This window comes from Vidua chalybeata, chromosome 7 (assembly GCF_026979565.1).
Source record: "Vidua chalybeata isolate OUT-0048 chromosome 7, bVidCha1 merged haplotype, whole genome shotgun sequence".
NCBI lineage: Eukaryota > Metazoa > Chordata > Aves > Passeriformes > Viduidae > Vidua > Vidua chalybeata.
In genome coordinates, this window is record NC_071536.1 from 23,524,884 (window position 1) to 23,537,084 (window position 12,201).

At 58.8% G+C, this 12,201-nt stretch overlaps 1 protein-coding gene across 1 annotated transcript; it reads right to left on the reverse strand.

Annotated features, from left to right (window-relative positions):
* CDK5R2 (cyclin dependent kinase 5 regulatory subunit 2) lies at positions 1–1,997 on the reverse strand. Its single transcript, XM_053947804.1, has one exon. It carries the CDS (start codon positions 1,839–1,841, stop codon positions 885–887), a length of 957 nt encoding a protein of 318 aa, XP_053803779.1. The 5' UTR covers positions 1,842–1,997; the 3' UTR covers positions 1–884.
* Between the last annotated feature and the right edge of the window lie 10,204 nt (positions 1,998–12,201).

The following is a 12,201-nucleotide window of genomic DNA, read 5'->3' on the forward strand; positions in this document are numbered from 1 at the left end:
TCCAGGCCACCTCTTTATTCTCCAGTGAAGCAAAGCAAGAGGAGAGGAGACCCCCCTCCCACAGCAGGCCCCCTCCGCTTGGACACCCCAGGCCTCCTCTGGCACAGACCCCTCTTCCCGCAGCAAGCCAAGGAGAGGGAAGCATCACTCCCTGTTTCGGGGGGCACACGGGGAGGATTTAGCCGAGGGGAGGGGCGTGGGCGCCCCCCCAGCGGCTCGAACAAAGGGGTATGCGGGCGGCTCCCGCGGGGTGAGGGGCAGAGTCGCCCATGCTGGGGGAGGGGGCCCATATACCACACGTGGGAGGGGGGTGGGGGGGAAGGCATCGCCCACAGAAACCCCGTCAGCCTTGCCCGCAATCCCCGCCTTTGTCTGCTCAGGCGCGGCAGCTCCAGCACCACGGACAGCACCGGGAGCGCTGCGGAGGCGCGGGGCGGCCCTGCCCGCGCCGAGGGACTCGTTCACATGCACCCTCTACCTGGGGCACCCGCCACACCCCAAAATCCCCCCCAGAGCCCTCCGGCCCCCACATCCATTTTTTCACCCCTTTTTTCTAGAGAAAACGCATCCAGGAGCCTCCGCTCCTCCGCAGCCTCCCCCTCCCCCCCTTCGCGAAGGTGGGAGGGGCACCACTCCCCCTCCCCGGTCTTCGCCGCCGCCTCGGTGTTCCGGAGCGCAGCCCCCAGCTGGGGTCGGAGGCGGGGGAGGAGGGCAGCCGGATCCGGAGCAGGGAGGGTCCAAGCAGCGTCTCCGTGGAACTGACGGCTGGGGAAGGGGGAAGGCGAGGAGGATGCGGGGGCAGGGGGGGGAATCCGACAGTCCTTCGCCTCCCCCGCCCCTCGGTGCGCGGCCCCTTCCGCCCCCGCCGGGGGCCTGGTACCTCCCTAACGGTCCAGGCTGATCGTCCAGTGCTTGGACCCGTCTCCGCCCTCGCCCTCGCTCTTGAGGTCCTGGAAGAGTTGCGTGAAGTAGTGCGGGTCCGCGTTGATTCGCAGCATCTTGGCGCTGAGGCGCTGGATGATGCCCAGGCAGCGCTCCCAGAAGCGACCCTTGTCTCCCTCCACCAGGAAGGGCTTGAGCGGGTAGGAGATCTCGTTGCCCATGTAGGAGTAGGCGAGATAGAGGCAGGTGAGGAAGGCGGCCTGCAGCTCCGCCTGGCTCCCGATGTCTTCGCCCCGCAGCGCTTCCCGGCACAGCAGGTAGACGAACACCAGGTTGGCCGGGGTGATGAAGCCCTGGTCCTGCCAGCCCTGCAGCAGCAGCGAGCGGTCCACGCTGCGAAACCACGAGATGAGTTCGCCGGGGCTCAGCTCCTTCAGGCGGTAGCAGCGGCGGCAGACGAAGTCCCCCAAGCAGCGCAGCAGCTCGCCGGTGGACGCCTGCACCACCACGCGGCGCGGAGATCCCGGGGGGCGGCTGCCGGCCGGCGGCGGTGGCGGCTTTCCCCCGCCGGAGCCCGGGTGCAGCTCCTGCGGCGCCGAGGGCACTGTGGGCACCGGCACGGCCAGCGGGCCCTGCTTGGCACCGTCGGCCGGCCCCACCACCGACTTGCGCAAATTCTCGCGATTGCGCTGCACCACCAGCGGGTCGGGCTGGCCCGGAGCCCCCCCCGGGGCCCCGCCGCCGGGCTTCGGCGTCACCTTCTTGGTGCTTTTCTTCTTCTTGGCCGAGGCGGCCACCAGCCGCTTCCAGGTTAGCGCCGAGATGAGCACGCCGGGGCGCTTCAGCCGGCTCTCGCCCTTGCCCGGCACCCTTCCCGGCGCCTTCTCGGCCAGCAGCCCCCCGCCGCCGCCGCCCTTGCCCGAAGAGGCGGCGGGGGAGAGGGAGAGCACCGTGCCCATGCTAACGCCGAGCGGGACGGGCGTGCGGGGGCCGGGGCGCCGGCACCGCCCATATGAGGCCGGGAGCTGCGGGGGAGGCGGCCCGCACCGGGGCCGCGGTGCCCGAAGATGCTCCGCCGCGCCCGCTCTGGGCTCCGCGCCCGCCGCTGCAGCCAGCCGCGGCCCCGCCGCTCCCCGCCTCCCCGCCGACAGCCAATCGCCGCCGCACGGGCCCCCGGTGCGCCCGCCCCTCGCCGGTGGGTGGCGAGGGGGGAGAGCGCGGCGCGGCTTTGCCCGGCGGCCGCCGCCCCGGCGTGACCTTCACCGATGGGGGGCTCGTTCGGTGCGCCCGCCAGGGCGGACGGGCTGGGACCTGCGATGCTGTCACAGACCCCCAGCCCTTTGTCTGGGGGACGTGGGGGTGAGCCCAGAGGACAGGGGACATGGGAAGGGTCGAGGGAGGGCTTCTGAACTCGGCTGTTCATGCCAAGTCCTGCTCTCTTACCTACAAGGGTAGGGATGAGCCTTCCCAGACCAGCAGAGCCTCCTGGCCCAGAGGTGCTAGGGGTACACGGTGGGGAAGAATCCTTTGAATATGCCTTTGAAAATGCTAGAGGAAAGGCTGATGAGGCGTGAGAATCAAGAAGAACAGGTGCTCAGAGGGAAGCTGGAGAAGGCTTGGGGTGGGTGCAAGGCTGTCTGTGACTCGGCAGCCAACATGAAAGGTTTAGGCTTGGTGGCCAAGGCTCACGTTTCCTGAGAACCAGCCCAGCCCTGGGCATGGCTCCACAGGGAGTCAGAAGGTGCCACGGGGGAGCACTCCCATGACCTACTGTGCAAGCATGGGGTCCTTCACCCACCCTGCCTCTTTCCGCTCAGCTGTGGAAGGGAGATTTACCACTAGGCTGACAGTCACCAGCATCAGGCAGCAGTCAACGACCTTGGAGAAATGGGACGAGACCACCTCCATGTTCCCAAGGCAAGACCAGCCAGCTCTGCTGCCCAATGCTCCCAAACCCATAGGGAAGGAGGAGAGGGAAGAGATGCTGCATTTCTACATCTTTGCAAATGGTGTGCAATGAACAAGCCACGTGCATGAGCACAGCTGCTGCTTCTCCCTCTATGGATCTGAGCATGCCATCGATGTTGCTGCCTCTCTGCTCCGTGCAGGAAGATCCCCCTTATATTTCTCATGAGCTGCATTCTATGATGGGTGCCAGGCATCCATTAAGAACAAAACATCCCAATTGCAGGGACTGCTCCCACAAGTGAAGTGCTGGGAGAGGCAGCTGGAAAAGGTTTCAGGGGGAATGTCTCAAGGATACATTTTGATACAGCATTTTATGTGTGAAATGAACACATGTCGTTGCCAGGATGTAGCTGCTGCAGGATGGATCCAGGCTAACAGACGGTAATGAATTTTCAGCTGGGAGGAGCTAAACCAGCCCACCCTCTCCCCTCCCCACTTCCTCCTGCACTGCTGATGCTGGAGGTGTTTGCAAAGAAAGCGCAGACTCAGAGCCATGTTTCAGGCTTCTAGACTGGCCTCCTGATGCTTGGGGCTGACTTGCCCCTTTGGGGGCAGGGGAGAGGCTATGCCCTCTGGGCCATGGCAGGGAAGTAGAGCAAAGTTTCATTTCCACATATCCTGCACTGTGGCCAGCTGCCATCCCTGCAGTGGCATCTGCAAAGAACAGGCACACATAGACACAGACCCTCACATGCAGAGGTTTGCTTTGGGAGTGGCCAGAACCAAAGTGGATCTGGGCCAGCATTACTTACTCAAGGCTAGCTTAGGCTGGGCTGAAGTAACCATGAGGAATGGCTGCCTCGGCAGCCATGAGGATTTGGTAAAGGGGTATAAATACAGAGGAAGAAAATCAGGACAAGGTTCCTGATAACAACTAAGTCAGCACCTTTAAATATACATAGATGTTTCAACCTAACCAAGAAGATGGAGGAGCCCTGGTGGGGTGGGGGGGAGGAGGGAGCTTGTTGTCTTTGCTCTCTCTGCATGTTTAAGGATTTTCTGGTGTGCACATGTGGTCTCATCAGAAACCCACAGCTGAATTTTTCAGGTGAGTAAGCAGAGACCTTTCTGCATACTACTTGCTCCTGTTGAAGTAAAATTGCTCTCAGATTGCTTCACACGAAGTCTCCCACACGTTGTGTGAGCTCTCCCAAACTGGCTTCCCAGAACTCATTCATAAAGGTTATTCCTATTTGGCAGTGATGAGCTGGACTGCACAGCAGAGGCCAGAGAATTCCCCAGCCCTGGCTGGGCTTGTGGCTGCTGCACCACTCTGCACGGTGTGCGTGCATCTCCCACCACTTCCAGGAGAAGACACTTGGCTGAAGCCTCTTTAAAAATCCAGCTCAGGGCTGTTTAGTAATGCAGCTCGAGGCCTCAGCTATGAGCAGCAGAAAGCTCCAGGGCATTATTCCCGTCTTGCTTGCAGCTTGAGTCCTGCTGCGGCAGCAGCTCTGGGGTAGAGGAGGTCAGCGGGCCCCTAGTCCTTCTCCAAGACAGCATTGCTGACAGTGGCAAGAGCTTCCTGCAAGCACTATGGAATTTCCCAAGCCCCACAAGAACAGCAGGATGTTCCTTATGTGGGTAAAGAATCAGCTTTGCAGCTTACATGGGAGGCAGCTGCACTTCCATGTGAAAGAGGAGGATCTTTTCCCCACTCTTTAGTTTTATTCTTCAGGCTCAAGCCCTGAGACTGGTAGGCAATGCTATAGCACAAGCTACATCCCTGAGACCATCTCTTTTTGACCTCTTTCTTGGTCAGCTGGTAGGGAAAGGCACAAAGCAGGAGGGAAGGGGCAGCATTTCCCTTCCCCAAGGAATTTGGGGTCCCACTCCAGGCAGCAGGAATGACATGCCCTCAGATGAAAGGGAGGAATGAGGTAGATCTTCAGGCACAGTCAGTCTCAAAGTTCTCAGACTTCTGCCCTTGGCTAAATCGTCGGCTATTGGTGGGGTGGATTTGCAGGGACACTGTTGTCATACACAGATCCTGTGTGACTAAGGGTTACCCTAGCAGGGCAACACATACTTCAGTGACCTGCTAGCACCAACAAAGGGATGCTTTCTTGTCCAAGACCCTAATCTGGGCCATGTAAAGGGGTATCCCTGTCCCGAATCAGGGGTGTTACAGATAGGAAGTTGAAGCACTCTGGTTCCCAACACAGCTGACTGGGCTCTAGGGGTGGAAACAGATGGGAAGACAGCAGCACCAGGGGAGAGAAGCTGGTGTAAGTAGGTAGTACTGTAAAAAGTCTTTGAGAGAGCTAGCACTGACCTGCAAGATCCACACAGTTCCCTGCGGGTGCCTGGCAGTCTCTTGCTCTGCTTCACCTGACCTGAGCCTTCCAGCACACAGAGCTGTGCAGCTCTGTCTGCCTGGCTCAGGTGGGAATGGGGGGGCAGCTCAGGTCTTGGCTAGGCTCAAGCCAACTGTCACATCCTCTCCAAACTGGCATGATGCTCCCAAGCTGGGGCTCTGGCTCAGAAATGCATAAGCTCTCAACCTGGAGCAGGGCAGCTCTCCCAGCACGCCCATGACATAAAAGGCATTTTGGAGGGTCCAGGGCCACATAGTCAGCTTCCAGGCTACTGAGCTATTGGACACAGGCTAGTAATGGGTCCTGGCTTAAAGCAGTTGGCACGTCCCCCTGCCTGCTCCAGAATGATGAATGAGCACGTGTTTGCTGGTTGGCTAGAGCTGTTCTTTAATAGCTCACTTGCTGTGCCGTGGTCTGTCTGTACTGGCAAAGGCAGGCAGGGAAAGGACTGTCTCCCAGTCAGCAGCTGGCCAGCCAGCTCCTGCCCTGCCTTACCCATGACAGAACTCAGCCTCGGTACATCTCTCAGTGAGTGGGTCTGACAGCCCTGATGCTCCCCCTCCCCAGGCCGCACAGCAGACAGCTTCCAGCAGAAAGTCCTGCCTGTGTTGGTAGCCCTGGGGCTGGGAAGCATCAGAGGACCTGGCTGGCAGGATGTCTGCAGTGCCCAGGGAGGAGAACTGGCTTGTGCTTCTGGGCGCCTCAGCCCAGGCATCTTTCCCTTTTCCATTCCTGTTTACCTTCCACCTGTCTCCTGTCCCAGCCCTCAAGGGCAGGGGGCTACAGCTGTGGGTCCACCAAAGCTTACCATGCAATACCTGCTTAGTGTGGCTCAGGGCAGGGAGCAGCGCCTACCTACGGTGGCTGGAGGAGCTTGTGCAGCCCCTGCTCCACAGTCGGCCCTGGACTCACACAGCAGAGTGAAGCAGACCACAGTCAAGTCGAGCAGCCCTGTTGCAGCCCCTGGAGAGAAGCTATTTTTGTCCTGCCATTTGCTGAACGGTGGTGATGGGAATGGCTCAAAGAGCTGGAGAAATGCAGCTTCTCCGGATGGAAAACATGCAAGGCAGAGGTGGGCTTGAATCCACATGAAAACACATCTCTGCTTCCTAATCTATGGGCAGAGAGATTGGTCCTAGCACTGGGCTGCTGGTGGGAGAGCAAGGCGCTCCTTGCTTACATAGGGGTGAGAATGTGGATTGATCTCCACCAAGGCGATGCTTCCAGCCCACATCCCTCACAGGATTGCTGCCACTAAAGCCCTTAGGGAAGAACCTCTAAGCGCTGAGTGGAACAGGAAGGAATAACTGGGAAGTATCAAGTATCGCCATGGGCTGCTTAAATGCCTGCCAGCACACCTGTAAGGTCTTGTGGCAGGAGACAATCCACACAGCCGCAGGGTGATAGAGGTTGATGAAGGGCTAATTATCCTCCCTGCAACCACTTCAGGCTCCATCAGGAGACCCCTGCCAGCCTAGCACGGGGAGGTGATGGTGGTCTCTGCGCTGGAGCCCCCGAAAGGGTGAGGCGGAGGCGGGCGAGCCCGGGCGCGGTGGCGGCCCCGGGGGGCTCGGGGGTGGCCGGGCCGGGGCTGCGCTGCCCTCTCGCGGCAGCCGCCCCCGCAGCTGCTCCAGCGCCGCTCGGCTCCCCCTCATCCCCAGGATGTGTCTCCAGCGGCTGTGTGCCCAGCCCATCACCGTCATTCCTTGCCTCTCTCCGCCCCCTCCGCTTTGGGAATACTGGCTGTCAGGGGCACTGGCACAGCTGTGGGAACATTGCACGGCTCTGAGGGAAAGCGTCTGATTGCCCATTTGGTGACTGTGATTCCTTCCTGACGTCTGTCACCTGCACAGACCCAGCACCTCCCAGTCTGCCAGAAGCTCGGAGCATCTCTAGAGTCTCCTGGCAGTGAAACGGCTGGGAGTGAAGGGGCTGAAGACTGTGCTGGGTTGGAAGGGATGCCACAGGACGCTGTGTGGGTGGAGAATCCTGGGGGAAGAGGCCAAAGGGAAGCACGAGGCAACAAAAGCATCTGTGCAACTATCCTCCTTGGCAGTCAGCAAAGATTTATCCAGGATCATGTAGATGCCGGGTGTTGAGCCCAGGACCCCCGGTTTCCAGGTGAGAGCTGTTCCCACATCTCCCTGGCTGGCAGGAGCTGGACAATCCAGTCCCTTTGGATTGCTTCATCTGGAAGGCAGGCAACTGCCTTTCTTTAAGCTCTCCTGCAGGCACATGGGACACTCAGTACGCCAAGGGCAGGTTGTGGGGGCACAGCTGGCTCTGCACCAGCTCTCCTGGTGCTCCCTGCCCCAGCTGTGTGCATGTGCATGTGAAGCTGCATACTTGCAGCAGCATGTGTATCCACAGGTCAATGCTGCCTCAGCATTCTGAAGTGCTGGAGCATGCCAAGCGCTGGGACGAGGCTGCATCCCCTGGCTCTGTTTCCCAATGGTGACTGGCAAGGCAGAGCCATAAGCTCCAGCTCTTGGGGTGCCTTGTCTCCGTGTGGTGGCCAGAGGCCCTGGTGACACCTGGGGGGGCTGGCTGTCCACCAGGTGGAGCTGCACCCCACGTTTTGATGCTCCTGGGGTGGCCCTGGGCCAGACTTGGTCTCTTGCTTCTTTTCTCTATCCTGGCAAGGAGATGCCCTGGCTTTCCCCAGCCCTCCAGGTAATGTAAACGTGAAGGACAAGCATGCATGTCATGTACATGTAATGCTCTGGTGACAAGTGGTGACCCTCATTAGCCCCACTTGCCCAGCAGTAACTGCCTGCTTGCAATGGATAGACAGTGGATATTGGCACAGTCTTTTGGAAGCCTTCTCTCCAACAGCAACACAAGGGGACTTGGGAGATTGTCCTCAGTGGTGTTCTGGCCTCAGGTTTTTCCAGGGCTTGGGGCTAACTGCACTCACTACATGGAGGATGGGGCGAGTCCCAGCTCCTGCCAAGCTCTTCATGTAAAGTGTTTCTTGCCCATTCTAGTTGTGTGTGGGTCCTCAAAGATCCCCTGACCCTCTGGAGCTGCTGCTGGCCATGCCATCAGCTCTGCTGTGACCAGTGATGGAGAATTCCAGGCTGTGTGCCCTGTGGCCCTGTGCTCAAGGTGCATCTGCTCAAGCACTGCAGCCCTGTGAGATCAAAAGGACCACGAGGACCTCTGGGAGAAGAGCCTGCATTTGCCAGTCCTCAGCAGCCCTGCACCGAGGATTGGCAGCCCGAGATCCAGCTGCCTTAGCTTTGAGGGGTTCAGGGGTAATTGTTTCTGTGATGATACCATGATAACTCCCAAAGATAGTTTGACACCCACCAGACTCCTGTCACAGCCCCAGACCTTTCTCATGAAGCTGGGACCTGAAAGATCCCCTGGTCAAGCAATCCACCACCTTCCATATGCAATCCACCATACCTTCCTTTCTCTCCTAATGCTTGCCAGTCCCATGAAAGGTTCCCATCACTGATTGCCCCTCATCTTTCCATGGAACCCCCAGTGTAGGACTGGGAAGGCCAGGTGCAGACTCTCCTCCAGGCCCCCAGTCTGCCCTCGGTCATGGCCAGACTGGGGGCCTGGAGGAGAGTCTGCTCCTTGCCTGATGGGATGCTGTCAAGCCTGGTCTGCGGTGGAAGCGAGGGAGGCAGCTGTACAGGAAATAATCATGGCTTGTTCCAAGATTAAATCACTGGCTGGAGTGCGAGAGAGGATAAAAGGAGCCGTCTGTCGTTAGAGGGAATATTAACCCGGCAGCAGGTCGGGAGGGGGGAGAATTTTATTCCTTCCACTTGCTGGCTGCCAGGCCCGCTGTGCACACAGGGCTCAGCACTGACAGCATCTCTCAGCACGACGTGTGCCCTCCCTCCCCAGTTCAGCCCACGTCATGGGCCCTTTTCCCCCCCTGCTCCAGGAACGTAAGCTTCTTTGAGCAGGGGCGGAAGAAAGATTTTCAGAGAAGCTGGGAAACTGAGGCAGAATCATGCTGTATGTCAGATACCACATGGAGGCACTGAGCCGCCCTGTCCCTCTGTACATTGCTGTTTGCCCTGCCCAGGCCAGCTCTTCTCCCAGTTCCTGTGGATGAGCTCAGCACGGCACAAAAGGTTCTTGTTTGGTCTGGCCTTTATCAGGGACCTGCCTCGAGGCCCTTCGGCATGGGAGCTGGGCTGGAGCTGGAGCAGGTGAGGCCAAGGAGCAAGGGACAGGGCAGAGGGAAAACAAGAGACCAGCTGCAAAGGGGTGAGCTGGCGAGGAGATAAGATAGAGGGAGAAATGCAAAATATGATGGGTGGCAGGTGGGAGGAAACGTGGGAAACTACCGGGCACCTTGGCCAGCTGGGAGACACACTTAACAGGTCAGACCCTTTGGGGGTGCCAGCGAGCCGTGGTGACAAGCTCCCAGCCCTGCTCATGTCCCCTCGCCCTTGGGCTGGGACCTGCTTTCAGGTTTGTGAGTAGCTGAGATGGGACCCCAAGACCCCTGTGTCCTGGTGAGCCTGAGCTGCTCCAGTGCTGTGTGGGGACTGAGCACAGCCCTGGAGAGCTGTCACAGCCCTGCTGCTGGTGTTGCTCCAGGGAGGCAAGCCACATTCTCTGGGCCAGATCAGGGCTGCATCTTATAGGCTCTCCTGTGCCAGGATAAACAGCCCCATGGGTTTCGGGGTTTGCAGCAAGTGGTCAATGAAATCCTGTGGCCCTGTGCTTAGGACTTCCTTCCCTTTGAAGGAAGAGTCCTGGCAAGTTCCCAAGCAAGAAGGTCCCAGCCCCTTCCCCCTCGTCTTTTCTTTCCCCTCACAGCCCATTCCCTCTCCAGCTGAGGCCTGGGCTGAGATAAGATGAGCTATCCTCAGCTGCCTGGTGCATCCTGGTGCTACCCCACAGAGTCAAGCCCTTGTTTCCATGCAGGTTGAAGCCCGCAGTGTTCAGCCTTCCCACGTGTGGAAGCCTGGCTGTGTGCAAACTACTTGAGCCTGGTCTGATTTTGCCTCACCAGCTTCCTTTACTAGCCTGCTCCCCCTCTGGGGGAAATCATTTGAGAAAGGCCAGTGCTGTTGGTAGCAGCCAAGGCAGCCATTCCCACCACCAACACAGCAGAAACAATCAGCATGCACAGCTGCCTCCTCAGCATCCACGGTCAGTGCTGGCAGTGCCAATGGGCACTTGCTGCTGGCTGCTGCCCATCTCTTGGGCTCCAGGTTTAGCCATACCTGCTGAGGGAAGGCTGCCATGGCACCATCTCCATGGTACCAGGCATGGGCTGAGATCTGCAGGGATGTGTACATATGTCCCCCAGCACCCCCCAGTAGCTCCCATCCCTTGTACTCTGGACAGAGAACCTGCAGTGGATGGAAACCCTGCAAGCTCATCCAGAGATCACTGCAGGTTTGCACGCAGGGCAGGTTTGTCCCTGCTGCACACAAACCCCAGTGAGCAACCGTTGCCAAGATGCTGCAATTTCCAGGCCGACATCAAAAAGCAGCTGGGGATTGGCTCACACACGCTCCCACACAGCACATCCTCTCTGCTTTATGAGTGAGGTTTTACAACATAAGTGCTGCTATATTAAGCCACGCATCTAACTGGAAAAACAGGAGATGGAGAAGCAAGAGCAGCTACCTCAGTGCCCACAGATGCTTTAACAGTGTGTGAGTCCTCCTGCTCAGGTTCTTGCCTACCTCTATCCCCCTGCCTGGCCTTAAGCAGGCAAGAGGCAGGCATGGGCACCTTGCCCCATACAGCTTGCCCTTGGGCTTCAGATGGGGTGTTTTCCTACCTGCTGAACTGCCCATCCCCCAGCTCTGCTCCAGAGGTGGGCAGGAACAGCAAAACGGGGACAGTCCCCATCTTCTGGGGCAAAACTGCAGGCTATCAGAGGCTTCAGCTGGCACCTTTCAGATCCTAAGCAAAGGCTGCGTGTTTGGGGAAGGCCAGCCCTTCTCACTGCCAGGCGGGTGGAAGGAGGAGGGGATCTCTTTCCTGGTGGCTCCAAGAGGGGCTGCTCTCCGCCCACAGCTGCATGAGCACCTCTGTAGCATCCCTGCACCCAGAGGGCCAGGGCACTGCCCAGTTCTCCCTGTAGCCCTGAGAAGCAGGGGGAAGCAAGGGAGTTGGGCCCATACTCTCTGGATAGACCCTGCTTTTATTCCTTATGGCTCCCCAGGTAAGGATTAGCCCAGAAAGGCTAGGTTTTCAACAGCTCACATCACTGGCCCCTGTCCTGCACCCCATCCTTGTCCACGGGGGTGGGCATAAATAGTGTGGCTGTGCTGTGCTCTACCTGGGGACGGTGGAGGGAGCAGTCCTTGGCAAGCCAGGACCCTTGCAAGAGAACAGTAGAATTGATTTATGCTCCTGACATTTCTCTCCCGGTCAGGCAGAGCTTTTAATAAAGAATGAGTGATTTATGGCTTCTTTTAAGTGGGAAGGAATGTTACCTAAGGCAGTCTGCCCCCAACACCCCTGCCTCTCTGTCTCACTGAAACCCTAGCATATGGGCTTGCAAGAGAGCAGCAGCCACTCTCTCTGCTCCTGTCCTCTCCCAAAGTCCTCCCCACAGCCGTGGTAGCCCCAGCATCCTGCCCCATTCCTGTCGGCAGCACCCCTAGCCCTGCCTAGGGATGCCCTGGCACACTGCAGGGAACGGTGCTGTATCCCCCCCAAATACCCCAGCCCTCAGCAGTGGGGCGATGTGCAGCCCACAGGCCACTTCACGCACAGCAGCGATTCAAGGAAAGCGCTGTCCTGAGACCCCTCTGAGAGGAACCCTGTGGTGGCAGGCCTGGGGACAGGATGACAACTCCACAGCAGTTGTCATGGTTACTAGATATTAATGGATGCGGGCATGACTGCTTCCCAGGGATGAGCAGCTCCAGAAGGAAAGGGCTGCCCTTAACCTGCCCAGCTGCAGCCATTCCCATGGGGGCTTGGCCACCATACCTATCCCCAACTGCTCCAGACCCTGAGCCAGTGCTGGCCTAAGCCAACTCCAAACCCAGAGGTGGCAGCAGCTTGCAACTGCAGGAGCTTCTTGGAGTCTGAA

Excerpts from the sequence above, each read along its gene's own strand:
- CDK5R2 (XM_053947804.1), bottom strand. The coding sequence starts at position 1,841 with ATGGGCACGGTGCTCTCCCTCTCCCCCGCCGCCTCTTCGGGCAAGGGC.